Consider the following 16,121-nt stretch of genomic DNA (forward strand, 5'->3'; position numbering starts at 1 on the left):
GAGAGAGAGAGAGAGAGAGAGAGAGAGAGAGAGAGAGAGAGAGAGAGTGAGTGAGTGAGTGAGTCATGGAATAACGAAGTCACAGATTTAGGGCAAAAAGAGGCCTCTGAGGCTTTTTATCCTAATGGCAGAGAGGGTGGGAATTTTCTGAAGGTCACACAGGTAGCAGGGAGCAGAGGTAAGGTTTGATTACAGGTCTTCTTACAATAAATGTAGAGCTCTTTTCACTTATTATTAGGATTGGTGGCACTGGCAACCAATTTGTTGGCTTTTTTGGGGTGGTGGTGGTGGTGGTAACTGGTCCTGTGATATGTTTATCACAGACTGATGAACCATAGGATGCTGCATGGTCCATTGGAAAGACTGATGATTCTGGGGTCAGAAGACCTGAGTTCATATTTCACCTCCAAGGCTTACTGCCTGTGTGACCTTGGACAAGTCATTTTATCTCCATAGGACTCAGTTTTCCATCTATAGAATGGGGAAGGGGTGGGGAGGGAATTGAACTAGGGCTTTGGTGGTCCCTTCCAAACCTGGAGATTCTATGGCTCTGTCTCAGTAGTATTAGCAGCTGGTCATGTGGTCCTGTACTTGGTTGGTAGCTTGGGTGGCATTTTCTGCTCTGGGGAAATTCTCCAGTTTACTGCAGTAGGGGGTGTGGGCTGGGACCATGCTGAAGAAAGGGAACTGGGTAGTGGGAGGAAGGGTTAGTAGGAGTTTCTTTTCATGATCTGATCTGTCCTCAGCTTGGTTTCTACCACCAGGACCCCTTCCTGGGCTTGGGGACTCAGTTGCTCCTTGTAGGGAAGTTTAATTTTTAACTCATCCAGGCCTCATTTGTAAAAGGAGGGGGAAGGGAGAGACTCAGTGGCCTCTGAGGTCTCTCACAGTTCTGGATCTATAATCCTAAAAGAGTCTGGATTCCACATTAGAGTCGAGCTTTTCCAAGCTGAAAACAGTTTCCAGCCATAATGAGGATAATGGAGATGTTGATGTTGGCTGAGTGGGATTCCTCCGCTTTTCTGGGGAAGTTCTTTTTGGGTGTAGAGTCCAGTGGAGCAACTCCATATCCCATTAAATGTCAGCCCAGCATGGGAGTGTCTGAGCCTGATCCCCAGCTCCCCAGGGATGCTGGGTCCAGGTGTAACTCAAGGTATCTTACCATCTACTACAGGTGACCAGGCTCCCTTCCATTCACTCAGATACTCAAGAAATGTCAATGAATCTCTTTATTCTGCTAGATCTGAGGAAGATACAATGTTTAGATAAGATAATTGCCTTGCTGAGCCTACAGTTTGGAAGGGGGAATGAGATACAAACAGAGGTAGCTGGAATACACAATATCATAGGATAAATACATTCAGGAGGGAAAGATGAAATGTAACTGGAGGTCAAAAAAGAGTTGTTACCAAGGGAGGGGGGTAAGGAGGGAGCAGCAAGGGTCTCTGAAGCTAAGTTTCAGAGGAGGAGGAATTCTCCAGGTAAAGAGGGGGAAGGGCAATCACTTCAGGCATAGGGATAGCTTTCTTTTAGTTTTCAACATTCATTTCCACAAGATTTTGAGTTCCACATTTTCTCCCCATCTCTCCCCTTTGCCCACCCCAAGACGGGAAGCATATTGATTACTCCTTCCCCCAGTCTGCCCTCTCTTATATCCCCCCATCCCTCTCCTTCCCCCCTTCCCCTTTACTTTCTTGTAGAGCAAGATAGATTTCTATACCCCATTGCCTTTATATCTTATTTCTCGGTTGCATGTAAAAACAATTTGTCAACATTTGTTTTTAAAAGGGATAGCTTTCTTGGTGAGATAGTGGGATACTGACCAGTAGTCCTTAGAGTGTGGTCTGCAGATTTGGGGGTTCCTGAAACCTTTTCATGGGGTCTGCAAGGTCAAAGCTATTTTCAAAATAATACTAAAATATTTTAATTTCTAAGATGGTAAATTTCAATAGAGATGACCCACATAAACAACAGATCTTGGGGGAAAGTCCTAAATAATTTTTAAGAGTCTAAAGGGGTCTTGAGGTCAAAAAGCTTGAGAACTGGTATAGTAGAAAACACCAGATGGAGGGTGTGAATTTAAAGTCTGTCTTTTCTACTTACTTCTTGTTCAGTCATTTCAGTCATATCTGAGTCTTCATGACTCCATTGGGGTTTTCCTGGCAAAGATACTGGAGTGGTTTGCCATTTTTTTTCTCCAGCTCATTTTATAGATGAGGAAAGTGAGGCAAGCAGGGTCACACAGCTAGTAAGTGTCTGAGGTTGGATTTGACCTCAGCAAGATGAGTCTTCCTATCCATGCACCACCTAGCTGCCCCTTCCTACTTATTACCTGGGTGACTTTCAGCCAAAACACTTCAATCATAGATAATAGCTAATAACAAATAGCTAGTATTTAAAGAGCTTTAAAATGTTTTAGATATACTATCACATTTGACCCTGGATGCATTCCCCACATCTAACAGATAGTGGCTCACATCCTCATTTCCTCAAAAGTGGAAATAAAAAGTACTCTGAATAATATGAATCAGGTATGGGACAGGTATTTATTTCCTACACGCACAGGAAATAACTGTTAAGGTCAACTTAAAACAGTATTTAGCAACTTAGTTTATAACTACCATTATATTCTCGTAGGAGGCTGATACTCAAACCTCACCAAACATAAAGCAGTTTGCAGGCCTGCTGATCTAAGCATTTTACATTTCATTTCATTTCTGCATTGTCCAAACAACTCCTGATTCAACTCTTCTGTTAAAACAGTCCAAGCTTGGGCTAATCCTTTTTTTGGCAATCATGTTTTCCATGAGGGGCGGGTAGTTGCTGGAGACTCCTCCCCTTGCTAGAAGCCAGTTTCAATGAAGAGCTCTCTGGAGGACCCTTGGACCTCCTGCGGTCATTCCCCAGGTATACTCCAAGCCTGGGCATGTCTGCTCAAAAATGACACTGTTACCTCCTCAGGAAAGGAATCCCAAAGCAGAAAAAGTAGCAAGGGGTCCAGGTGAGAGCTCAGTTGATTCAGTCTATGGTGCCCTGGTGAGGCGGAAAGAGCACCAACCGCCCATGCCCTTTGTGGGGGTATGGAGAATCAGATTGTCCTATCTGCCACGTGTTAGAGTCAAAGGAAGAGCCTGAGCCAGAAGTTATCCTTTTTGAAAGAGCCACTGAGCCCATCACCTTCTCCAGCTAAGCTCCTGCTGTTAGACTGTGTTGCTCTTTGAAAGCACCCACAGTCTTAAGATCTGAGCCACGACATGGCCAGGGGTTGCCATTTTATCTGATTCATGCAAGTGCTTACCCAGAACAGCCAACCAGACCCAGGAAGGGCCGCCCTGAGCATACCCCATGAGATGGCCCCTTATTGAATTCTTTCCCTAGTACAATGTTTGTTGTCCTCAGCAAATCAGCAAGAGTGTATTTAGCATATTTGTTCATTAGACTGTAAGCTCTTTGAGGGCAGAAACGGTTCTTACTTTTTATCAGTTTTATTCCCAGTGCTTAGCACAGTTCCTGGCACATAGTAGTGTCCTCCTTTGTCCAAGAATAGGGTTGGATTAGACTGTCTCTAAGGTTTCTTCGGGATAAAAATTCCATGATTCCCCATCCGTTACCTTTTTTTTTTTTTTTTGGTTGGAGGCAATTGGGGTTAAGTGACTTGCCCAGGGTCACACAGCTAGTAAGTGTCTGAGGTCAGATTTGAACTCAGGTCCTTCTGATTCTAGGACGGCTACTAAAACCATTGTGCCACGTAGCTACCCCTCTCCATCCATTACAATGCAAGTTTTTTAATTGTATCTCCAGCACTCAGTACATTGCCTGGAACATAGTAGGTATCTAATAAATGTTGTTAGGTTGACTGATTCTATGATTCCCGCCCTACCATGGAGGCTTGGTCATGGACTGCTGAGAGATCATAAAATTGGAGCTAGGAGGGTATCTTAAAGGCTATCTCATCCAACACCTCATTTTCAGGTGAGGAAACTGAGATCCAGAAAGAAATATTCCTTGGGTGCAAGCATTCATGGAATCACAAATTTTGAGTTGGAAGAAGCCTTAGAGGTCATTTGGTCCAGTTCCCCTCGTTTTACAGGCAAGGAAACGGATTCTCAGAGAAAGGAAGTGGTTTGCCCATGGTCAAAGAAGTATTAAAATATCAGAACTGAGATCTGAACCCAGGTTCTCAGCTTCTAAATCCCGTGATCTCTCCATCATCGCACACTTGCTCTAACAAAGTCTTGTAAGATCACTCTCTGGGCAGAGCTGGGACCAAAAGAGGAGGCCATGCCCATTGCTACTTCTGCGAAATTCATTCTTTTGTGGGTTTGGTGACTGTGGGGGGTCTCCAGCACCGTGTCCTGCCTCCCCTCTCTCTGAGTAATCCATCATCCCTTCAAAAGCTGTTCAGGACTTTGAACTTGGCTTTTTTCCTTTTACCTCCTTTCCTTTCCTTCTATGCTTTCTTGGGTTTTTCTTTGCTTGGAGGAGGAGGCAGAGGGGAATTCATCCCCTGGAGAAGGAGGTGATGGATTTCAGAGGGGAGGGGCAGAAAATGTAGATGCATTCCAAACCCTGCCACTTGGGTTAGGTGCCTTGGGTCAGTTCTTCGATGAGGAGATTACACATGCACTGCTTTTTCTCCCAGAAGTCCCTATTTCCTGCATCTCTAGAGTCTCCTATCCTCTCCCTCTGCCTCTCTCCCTCTCCTCTTCCTCAGACTAGTGACTATCAGGTTGCTAGTCTACCTAGACCTTTGTATTCCTCTTTAGAAATTTCCTTCCAGTAGAAAAAAGTGATCTCCCGGAGGTCAGGGTTGGTTTTTCTTGGCATTGGATTGGGAGTTGAGAAAGCTCTAGGTCTGAAACCTGCCTTGGACACTTACTAGATGTGTGACTGGGGTGTATGGGGTGTTCAGAAGGACTCGCCCCCTGGTGGAAGGGCTCGCCGAGCCCTTTTAGGGGCTGTCCATTCACCTTGGGTGTCCACCTTCATCCAACTCTCACCTGTGGCTCCAAGAAGGTGTAGCATGTAAAGTGACGACACCTTGTCTCGGTAGATGGGCTAACCTAAGCCCATTGGTAAATTAGGATTTCTACCCTCTAGCATGTGAAGACTTCCCTCAGCAGGAATGGTCAGATGAGAATAATTTGTTCCAATAGCCATGAAGGTGGCTGAAGCAGGTACTGTGGAACACTTGGAGTTTGGTCAGACATCAAAGATGCCAAGGTCACTGTATTCTGGACCATTGCCCATCCTAACTTTTGTCCTGCTACTGGACTTCATTGACTCTGGAAGAGAGAGTGAGGCTGACGACTGTGCAGTTCTGCCTCACTTCAATCCAATTCACAAGCCAGTTGGCATTACCCTGTGATATCATTGGTCCCCTTCCATAATGAAGGCTAAACAACAATAACAAAAAAGGCTCATCTCCTCCTCCTGGCTTTCTTTCTTAGCTTCCTTCAAACCCCAGCTAAAATGCTACCTGCAACAAGAAGCCTTTCCCATCCCTGCTGATACTACCGCCCAATTGCCTGACTGCCCTCCCTCTTCTGGTGCTCTTCCACTTATCCTGTGTAGATCCTGTATACACATAATTATTTGTGTATTGTCTACTCTGTTAGACTGTGAATTCCTTGAGGGCAGGGACTATCTTTTGCCTTCTTTATATCCCCATCCTTTTAGACCGGCACATAGTAGGTCCTTAATAAATGTTTGTCAACTGACAGGTAGTGAATGAATATTAGAGCCAGAATTCAAACTTCAGTCCTCCATAATCTGCCCTTTCCATTGTGTGGTCCCATTTTGAGTCCCTATGACTGGAATCGTCATCTAATATCTCTAGATCTATGACAGTTAATATTTCTCAACTTTCCAGTGGGAAAACCTCTTCATCTTAGAGGTTTGGTTGCCAACAGGCAGCGGCTCAAGGACTGGGATTACATCTACCTGCCAACACCCTGACATGCTTTTCTTCCTCTTAAGGTGTGTGTGTGTGTGTGTGTGTGTGTGTGTGTGTGTGTGAGTGTGTTTAAACAACTCCTTTATATACCCTCTGTCTCTCCTCGTCCCTAGAAGGATTCTCTGAAAGCTTCCTCAATACTTCTAGAATCGGTGTGACTATTCCCTGTAAGGATGAGATAGTTCTGTTTATCCTTTTTGTATTGGGAGTCACTGAGGATTTGGAGCAATGGGACCTGGGGTTGAATCCCAGCTCTTTGGGACCTTGAAAAAGTCACCTGACTTCTTGGTCCTCCATCCACCTCTCTATAACTATAATTTACACAGATGTTGACCACTGGCATTGATAGAGGATGTTTCATCCCCTGAAAGTTCAGTATAGCAATGAAATCACAGGTTTGATCCCCTATAACCAACCATATTATTTTACTAAGAAATTTATATTTATTTCAATATATATTTATTTTATTTTAATCTATTAATCTATTTTATGATCTAATGAACATAGGATCATAGATACCCCCTCCCATTTTATAGGTGAGGAAATTGAAACCAATCAGTTAAATGACTTTGTCAGTTTTAAGAGATAGGATCAAGATTTGAACCCAGGACCTCTAATTCCAAAATTAGTACTCTTTCTATGTCCACTGAAATCTAATTTATAACCTATTGATAACTTGTAGTATAACTTGGGCAGCTAGGTGGTATAGTGGATAGAGCCCTGGGGCTGGAATCAGAAAGAATCATCTTCCTGAGTTCATATCTGGCCTCAGGCTCTTACAAGCTGTGTGACCCTGGGCAAGTCACTTAACTCTGTTTACCTCAGTTTCCTCATCTGTGAAATGAGCTGGAGAAGGAACTGGTATCTCTGCCAAGAAAACCCCAAATGGGGTCATGAAGAATCAGACATGATTGCAAACAAAACAAAAACCAAAAAACTAAACAATAAATGTATATGTGTATGTGTGTATACACACATAGGTATGTGATACACATAGACATGACTAGGTGAACGTGAGCAAGTCATGTCACTTCTTTTAGATTAGGTTTGCAAAATAGGCACGCTTCATTTTATATTTATATTATGTATACACACGTGTATACTTATGCTATATGTTCCAGCAGCCTAGTGCTCCAGTGACTCCATTTGAGGCTTTCTTGACAAAGATACTGGAGGGGTTTGCCATTTCCTTCTCCAGCTCATTTTACAGTTGAGGAAACAGAGGCCAGCAAGGTTAAGTGACTTGTCCAGGGTCACACAGCTAGTAAGTGTCTGGGACTAGATTTAAGTTTAGATCTTCCTGACTCCGGGCTCTGTACTCTATCCACTTTCCTGTCTAGCTGACCTGGCACCACCTAGCTCCCCACTCTGTATCTAATTCGTTCCTTTTTATTTCTGTGTTGACTTCCCTACGAGAATGTAAGCTCTTTTTGTATTTTTGTTTTTCTTTCCCCAGCACTGAGCCTGGCACGTGGTAGGTCCCTAATAAGTAAACATTTGTTGATGGATTTGGCTTTGCATCTGCCAGTACATTTATCTGATAATTTTGTGTGTTATAGATAACAGGTAAATGAGAGGACTATAGAATTAAAAAGAGAAGGGACCACAGAGGCTGTCTAGTATGAGCCCTTAATTATACAAAAGAGAAAACAGGGGTCACACAGGCTGTAAGTAGTAGAGGTGGGATTTGAATCCAGGTCCTCCAGCTCTAAATCTCTCACCATAGCATTCTGCCTTCACTCAGCTGTGAAACAGGGATAATAACCCCTGAATTATCTGCCTCGTGGGGTTGTCATGAGGCTCAAGCAAGAAGTCTGAGTACTCAAACTTGGCCAGCTTTAAGGAACTATAAAAATGTCAGTTATTAGGAATATTAAGGGATGAGTAAGATTTGGGTGGGGAAGGTAACATAAAAGGCAGGATCAGGCATGGTGGAGAGGGGGGATGCCCAGGAAGGAGACTGGCACAGGGAGGGACGGTGAGAGGTAGGAGATTGCTGCCATCCTGGGGCATTGACCTGGGGTGCTCCTTAGGGTGGTGCCAGGGGATAGGAGGAGTCCAGCTCCTTTAATTCTGCCTTGCTATTCATCCTCCATTCTTCTCTCCTCCATTTTTTTTTCAGACACTGATGAGTGCCAGGTTCACAATGGGGGCTGCCAGCACAGATGTGTGAATACTGCAGGCTCTTATTACTGCGAATGCCAGACTGGCTTTAGGCTCCATACCGATGGCAGGACCTGTATTGGTGAGCAGAAGGCACCCACCTCCTTCCCCCATCTCGATCCCTTCCCCCATGTGGCTGAACCATCCTCCAGGCCTTAGGGGAGCTGGGCTCAGATCCCAAAGCAGGTTTCCTTCCTGGGCCCTGTGCCAAGACCCTCCTCTTCGTGTTGAGATGTTGTAGGTAACGGGTGCTCTGTGGGCATGTTGAGACTGTAGGGACTGACAGGCCTCCCTCCCATTGCTGTCCACTTCCCTGGCGCATTGTGGGGAAAGAATGTCCCTGACCCTCATGTTCTTTGGATGTGAGAAAAAGGGGTCAAAAATGTCTTTGCTTCTTGGATAGCCCTTTACCTAAGTGAGTTTTCCTATGCCATATTTTATTTTATTTTTTTTTTGCAGGGGGGAAGGCAGGGTAATTGGGGTTAAGTGACTTGCCCAAGGTCTCATGGCTAGTAAGTGTTAAGTGTCTGAGGCTGGATTTGAACTCAGATCCTCCTGACTTAAGGGCAGGTGCTCTATTCACTACATTACCTAGCTTCCCCCAAGTTTTCCTTTACCAGAAACATATTCTAAATACACATTAGAAATAGAGAATCTTGGGGCGGCTAGGTGACCCAGTGAATAGAGCACCAGCCCTGGAGTCAGGAGGACCTGAGTTCATATCTGGCCTCAGACAGTTGACACACTTACTAGCCATGTGACTTTGGGCAAGTCACTTAACCCTAATTGGCCTCCAAAAAGCAAAAAAATATATATAGAATCTTCAGGAATCTGGAACTCTAAGGGATTGGGAGGTTGATAACCATACCAGGTTCCTCTGGTCCTCTGGGTCTGACCCAATGAATCTGTGGCTGAGTCAAGTCAACTGACACTGAAGATTTGTTCACACTGAAGAATCAATGAAGACCTTATTACCTGTGTGACTTTAGACAGTCATTTAATTCAGTTCAATTCAATTATTAAGCACCTAATCTAAGTATTGGAGATACAGAAAGAGGCAAAAGATAGTCCGTGCCTTAAGGAAGCTTCCAGTTGAGACTTTCTGGGCCTCAGTTTCCTCATCTGAAATGTGAAGCTTGGCCTGGATGCCCATACGGTCCCTTCCAACTGTCAATCTGAAGCCTGTGAATCTCTGTGACATCCCAGGGAAGTGGTCATCCAGACCGTGTCTGAAGGCCCTGGCTGAGAGGTATGGGCTGCTATCTGTATGAGGAGAGTGAAGTGTTAGGCAATTGTAGGACCTGAGAATTAGGATAGCATTAGTCAGTCGATATCTCGTCCAATCTGTACCTCATCCAGCCTCCCCTGTACAACAAACATTCATGGGGGACTTTAGAGGCCGCTGAATCCAACCCCTTAATTCTACAGAGGAGAAAACTAAACTCAAAGAGTGCCTTGTCCAGGGTTACCCAGGCAGTACCAAAGGCAGGATCTGAACCCAGATCTTCCCAAGTCTAGGTCTAGCACTTTGCACTGTCTTCCCCAAATGGCCTTCCAGTCTTTGCTCGAAGACCTTCAGTGCAGGGAAGCCCACTCCTATCCATTCCCTTTTTGGGCAATTCTAAGAGGGTTAGGAAGTTTTTCTTTATATCAAGTCTACACCTGTTTCTGTGTAGCTTCTACCTGTTGCTGATAGTTCTAATTTCCTCTTCCATATAATCATCCTTCCAATACTCAAAATACATCTATCGTGTCTCCCCAGTCTTCCCTTCCCCAGGCTAATCGTTCCCAGTTTCTTTAATGGATCATTGTATGACATGACCCCAAAGCCTTTCACCTTCCCGGTTGCCCTCCCCTGGACCCTCTCCATTTTGTTAATAGCCTTCCTAAATGGTGGAGTTTAGAACCGAGCAAAGGACACTCCTGATGAGGTCTGACCAGAGCAGAGGCAGCCAGCCAGACTGTCTCCTTTTTGGAAGTTAGCCTCTCTTCAAGCATCCCAAGTCTGTTTTGGCTTTTATTTTTGCCTGAGGTGCTAGGAGGGGAAGATAATAGAAGGGACTGGCAGCCCCTCTTCTCTGTATAGATCCTTGAAGAATTAATGGTAGGTCTAGCTTGGGTGGGGCAGGGTGGAGAGACAAGGCTACAAGGAAAATTGGCAAGGCCCAAGCTCCCAGAGGGATGGGCATTGAGGCCCAAGACAATCCATCAGCAGGTTCTTACCGCACCCAGCACCCTTCTGCCTCTGGGCACACTTGGCAGCTGATCTTATACTTGTTTGGAGTGTTTTTATGATTTCTTCGTAAGAGTTTGGGGAAATCCTTTCTTCTCTATCTATCCAACTATACTATAAGCTCCCTGAGGCCAGAGGTGGTACAATCTCCTTCTCATCTTCCCCTTGGTACCTAGTACCGAGGCTCTCAGTCCATTGACGAAGACGGATTGACTCAAGATTTAGGCCTGCCTGGCCTTTGGTCACTGGATTCCAGGGATCCCAAAGCCTGAGATGATGAATGAATGAATCAGGGAGAAAGACAGAGATGGAGAAACAGAGAGAGAGAGACAGAGAGAGAAAGAGAAACCGAGAAAGAATGAAAGGGAGAAAAAGAGAGAGACAGACAGAATATGGTGATAATAGCTAGAATTTTCAAGGGCTTTATGGTTTGCAAAGCACTTTACTTATACCTAATTTGATCTTCTCAACAATCCTGTGTGATGGGTGCTATTTTATCCCCATTTTATGGTTAAGGAAATCAAGGCTCCGAGGGTGCCTTGCCCATTGTCACAAAGCTAATGGGTTAGAGATGGGATTTGAACCGTTCTTCCTTGGCTCCAAACCCAACTGTCTCTTCATAGCAACAACAGCTCACGTTTCTATCCATAGAATTACAGAAGCCTCTGGTTCCACAGATAGCTAAACAATGATTCCCAACTACCATATGACACTCCAGACAAGGGGTCTCAGGGTGGTGGGAGAAGTCCTGGATTTAAATCTGACTTCACATCTTGACACTGCTTCTTACTGCTTCTGGGACCCTGGACATGCTCTGTCCCCCTCTTCTGCCTCAGTGTCTTCATCTGTAAGATCTAGGTAACCTTAGAGGCCCCTTCCAGCTCTAAATCTGTGATCTTTGACTCATGACCTGTAGAGATGGGGGTTCTACTACACCCTAAGGCATCCCAGTCCATTTACAGAGAACCCTTATTATTAGCAAGTCTTTCCTTATGTCATGTTGGAATCTATGTACAAACACGATACAGAAAGGATAAGTTGGAGGTAAGCTCAGAGGGAAGACACTAAGATTAAGGAGAACTAGAAAAGAAGGGGAGGTGACAGGTAGGTTCCTCACTTTGTTTCCTGTATTCCCAAATCTTGACACTTGTTTTGGGATAATTAATTAGACTTTTAGCTCTGACTTGGGGCAGAGTGGGCACACTTACCTCCACTTGGCAGCTCCCACGTGTAATGGGAAGCTACCACCACCAAGACTCACGGCCATGTTCAAGGTTAGAAAACGAGCTTGTGAAAGCTCCAAATTCTGTGCCTCCTTCTGTCCAGCGTAGGCTGGGAGGTCCTGGCTGGATAACAATAATTTTGTTTTTTGGACTAGACTTCTGTTTCCCTTGGTATAAGGAACTCTGGGTGAGGAAGCTCCCTCAATGTGGGCCGACACTTTCTTTGTAAGTTGTAGTCTTAGGGAGTTTCTTAGAGAACTGAGAAGCTAAGAGGCCAGTCTAGGATCACATAGTCAGTATGTGTCAGAGCAGGATTTGAATCCAGGCCTTTTTGACTCTGAGGCCACCTTTCTATCTAATATGTCATGGTGTAGTAGTAGTAGTAGTAGAAGTCATAGTAGCAGCAGTAGTAATAGTAGTAGTAGTAATAGCAGCAACAGCTCTTTCAAAGCCCTATTTACATTAACTCATTTAAATTTTACTGCAATTCTCAAGAACCCAAGTAGTCTTTAATGACTATGGCAGGTGGACAGGAGGTCTCCAGTGGTTTCTAGGGATCTCTGCTTAGTCCTGTGTTATAAAACATGCTTGTCAATAACTTGGATAAAGTGAGTCTGTCAGGAAGCATTTACTAAACACTTACTACAGGACTGGAACTGTGCTAAGCCCTGGGAATACAAATACAAGTAAAAAAGAAAGAGAGTGCCTGCCCTCAAGGAGTTCATATTCTAATGATTGAAGACAACACATAAAAAGAAGGTGAAGAGGGGATGGGGTGGAGGGAGTATGTGGGCAGGGGCATGGTAATGAAAGTCCAGAGTCTGGGGAGGAGCGAAGACTTGTCTAACTTGGGTGTCCTTCTTAAAATGGAAGGAATCAATGAGCCAGAGGAAGAAGAGGCCACAGGGGTGGAGGGTACTTCCAGTATGAGGTATCCATGGGTAGACAGAGTGAGATTGCTGGATGAATATATTGGCAGCCTCGTTCAATTTGTGAATGACACAGAACTGAGAGAGAAGCCAAGATGGTAGATGACAGGGTCAGGATCCCAAAGGATCTTGAATGGGCTGGAGTATTGGGCCAAACCCAAGAAGATGAAACCCAGTGAGGATTAAAGTAAATTCTTATGCTTAGATTAAAAAAGTTCAACGTCACAAGTACAAGATGGTGGGGAGAGAGTGGGAAGGGAAAGGCCTGGCTGGAAAGCAGCTCCTCCAAAAAAGATCTCAGTATTTTAGGAGGCCAAAAACACTCGTTGTGAGTCATTAAAGAGGTGATATTCCCTCTGTGCTCGGCCATGCTCAGACCATGTTAGGAGCATTGCATTCATTTCTGGGCACCCCATTTTAAGTAGAACATTGGTATGCGGGGCAGTATCCAGAGAAGGGTAATTCTAACATGTGAAGGGTCTCCGTTGAGTTCATTCCATATAATGATCAGTGGAAGAAACAGAAGTTGTTTGGCTTAGAGACAAGACGACATAGGGAGAACATGAGAACTGTCTTCAAGAATTTGAAAGGCTGTCCACGTGGAAGAGGGATTGCATTCAGAAGAGGGATTATACATTCTGGTTGGATCCAGGGGGCAAGAGTAGGGAGTGATGGCAGAAAGTTGCAGAAAGGCCAATTTGGACTTCACATGCTTCCTGACAATTAGAGTTGCCCCAAGGTGGCCTGGGCTGCCTTGGGAGGGATGGAGTGGCTTCTTCATTACACACGGGAGGGCTCTCCACGCAGAGTCTAGATGAACACTTGCTAAGTATAATATAAATATGCTATGTTTTCTTTATTGTGTCCCCATTTCTTAGCACAGTCCTTGGCACATAGTAGGTGCTTAATAAAAGTTGATTAGATTGGATTAGGAGGAATTCTTGAGGTCTGGATTGGGTAGGAGGTCCTCTGAGGTCCCTTCCAGCTCTGAGATTTGGAGATGTCTGCATCGTGGTGAATCCAGGATGTAACAGGATGATTGTGGTTAGAGCTCATTCACTCATCTATTCAACACATATTTTTTGTTCACTGATCGTGTGCAGGGTCTTGTGGCCAGGACTCTGGGGATGCAGTATGATTAAGGTGGTTCCTACTATCTGGGAGCTCACCATTCTCAAACCATGTGACTCAATGGCTCCAGACTGCCTACTTCTCAGCCAATACTATGTAATCGATGTCTTATACTTGGAGCCAGCTCCCTCCCCCTCTGGGACATCTCCATTTTCCCTCCTAATCTTGCCCAATTAACCATATGTTGAAAAGCTTGCTGCTTTTGCTACTCTCTGTGAGGGTACCTTCTCAGCCAGGGATTAATGGGATGTTTTTGGACCAGCCAGAGGAGAGTTGGAAATGGAAAGAGAGCAGTGGGCCAAGGAGAAGATGGAGGAGGGGAAGGGTAGGGGCTTGGCCCAGCCCTGTCCTTCAAGTTGGGGAACAACCCCTGAGGTTCCTGCTGTGGCTCAGGGTGGAGGTGAGGGAAGGAGGCAGCAGATGGAAACTAAAAACTGCAGCCATTGCTAAGGGTGACCATGAAGGTCATTGGCTTGTCGTTGAGGATGGAATTAGAAAGAGTAATTTCAAGAGTGGGTGAGATTATATATACTACATGGATATACATGTCCCTTACTGTGATAGGGAATGTGAGAAATGAGGGAAGAGAGGGCAAAGGATAGGGAGGAGGGGGGGGGAACAAGGAAAAGGAGAGAAGAGATGGGAAGAGAGAAGGGAGACAGATATAGAGATGGGAGAGGAGGGAGGGAGAGAGGGGGAGAGAGAGAGAGAGAGAGAGAGAGAGAGAGAGAGAGAGAGAGAGAGAAGAAAAGGAGGGTGCATGGGAAGGAAAGAGGGAGTGAAGAGACACAGACACAGAGAGAGAAGATAATAAAGGGAGAAGAGGGAAAGGAAAGCCCAGCCACTTCACCTTTCCCCCTTAGAGAACCAGATGTGCATTCTTCCTTTCTTGACTTTTTTTGTGCCTTCAGGGCAGGAAGGGGAGGAGAAGAGCTGTGTTGGTGCCTGCTGCCTGCATGGGAGAGGAAGAAGGGTGTAGCCTTTGCTGCTTGACATCGTTGATATATTTCACCTCTCACTCCCTCTGCTCGCTCAGGGCCAGCCTTCCTCACAGGACAGTATAATCTGAGGCCAGCCTGAAAGGTCTTTGCCTCAAAGCAGCCACCCTTTACCAGCTATGCCTGACATTCCATTTCTCTGGGCTCCACGTGCATTTCCTCAATTAAAATGCAGGTGCTCCTTGAAGCTGGCAGTGGTAGTCACTGATCTAGTGAAATTTAGTAAGGCCTGGATAGGGTCAGGGGTAGAAGGATAAAGTTAGCATAAGGCAATGAAGAAAAACTTTGTAGATGCCTCTGAAAAAAGGCCAGTTTCCCCAGCATCCCTCCCTCCATCAGGCAGGGGTGAGAAGGGGAGTTGGCTCTCCAGAGCCTTAAATCAGACCTAGCTATAAATTAATATCTTGGGGGGGGGGTTGTCCAGGGTCCACATGAGTGATCCTCCATAGATGGGTTGGGACTAATGGCCCTTTGGATGCAGGCTCCAGACCCTGGAGCTCTTATTGGCCTTTCTGCTCACTCATAACTTTAGTAATATTTCCTTCTCTTCCCTGTAGCTCTGCAGTTCATGCTTGGCAACAGGCTCAAAGCAGAGACGGAAAGGCCAGGGTAATATCTGCCCCAAGGGCTCTCTTAGTGAGTGCTACGGTCACGGCAGATATGTTCAGCTTGGGAAAGGCCCAGATGACTGATGGAAAGAAAGCGGCTGGGAGGCCGGCCTGAGCCAAGGCCCAGAGCCTTCACTGGCCATGTGCCAGGCAGCTCAGTGGGATAGAGTACAGCGTTAATAAGACCAAGGTCACAGGTTTGTGTCTTATCTGGACTGACTGAAGATCCAGGGAGAAATTCTGTGTCTGTGCTCGGATTGTAGCCTGAGTGAAGCCCAGGACTGGCGACGGTCAAGCATTGAACACCAGCTCTGGCTCTACATTGACCTCTATCCTCTGCCAGAGACCAGCTATTGACCGTGACCACAGACTGACCTCTGGCTGTAGTCACAGGCTGACCCTTAGCTCCCGTCACAGAGTGAGCCTGGCCTCTGGTTACATACTGGCCTCAAAGCCCTACTGAATTTTTACCGATCCCAGGATTAGTGTCTTAGTAGATAGGATGCTAGATTAGGTGTTAAAACTAGCTTCAAATCTTACCCCCAACTCATCCTTCCCATAGCCTTGTGACTTCAGGAAATGACTTCACCTCTGGGACTCAACTTCCTAATCTGTAAAATGGGGATGATAATATCAATAATATTAATAGCATCTTCCTCCCAGGACTTTTTGTCTTGAAGCTCAAAGGAGATCAGTCAGTCAAGAAGCATTTATTAAGCACCGACTGTATGCCAGGCACCATCTAAACCTCTTTGCAAACCTTTATAAAAGGCCCACTATAAATAACAGCTATGATGATGATTGTTATTGCTACCATCATTATCAATGACTTAGATAAAGTCATAGGTTGAATATTTATCAGTTTTGTTGATGACACAAA

The 16,121-nt window shown here is 45.3% G+C and overlaps 1 protein-coding gene across 5 annotated transcripts in view; it reads left to right on the forward strand.

Moving 5' to 3' along the window:
• The window catches only part of MEGF6 (multiple EGF like domains 6), a 372,060-nt gene that overhangs the window by 265,051 nt on the left and 90,888 nt on the right, over positions 1–16,121 (forward strand). For 4 of the 5 annotated variants that reach the window (XM_069079590.1, XM_069079592.1, XM_069079591.1 and 1 more), the window contains one exon: positions 8,079–8,201. The exons of the other annotated variant lie outside the window; for it this stretch is intronic. In XM_069079590.1, the coding sequence (XP_068935691.1) occupies positions 8,079–8,201 (123 nt within the window). The remainder of the gene's footprint in view (positions 1–8,078; positions 8,202–16,121) is intronic. 5 annotated transcript variants of the gene reach the window in all.

Source organism: Petaurus breviceps, unplaced genomic scaffold (assembly GCF_028583685.1).
Source record: "Petaurus breviceps papuanus isolate PSGF00001 unplaced genomic scaffold, PetGlider_PUasm1.0 91041, whole genome shotgun sequence".
NCBI lineage: Eukaryota > Metazoa > Chordata > Mammalia > Diprotodontia > Petauridae > Petaurus > Petaurus breviceps.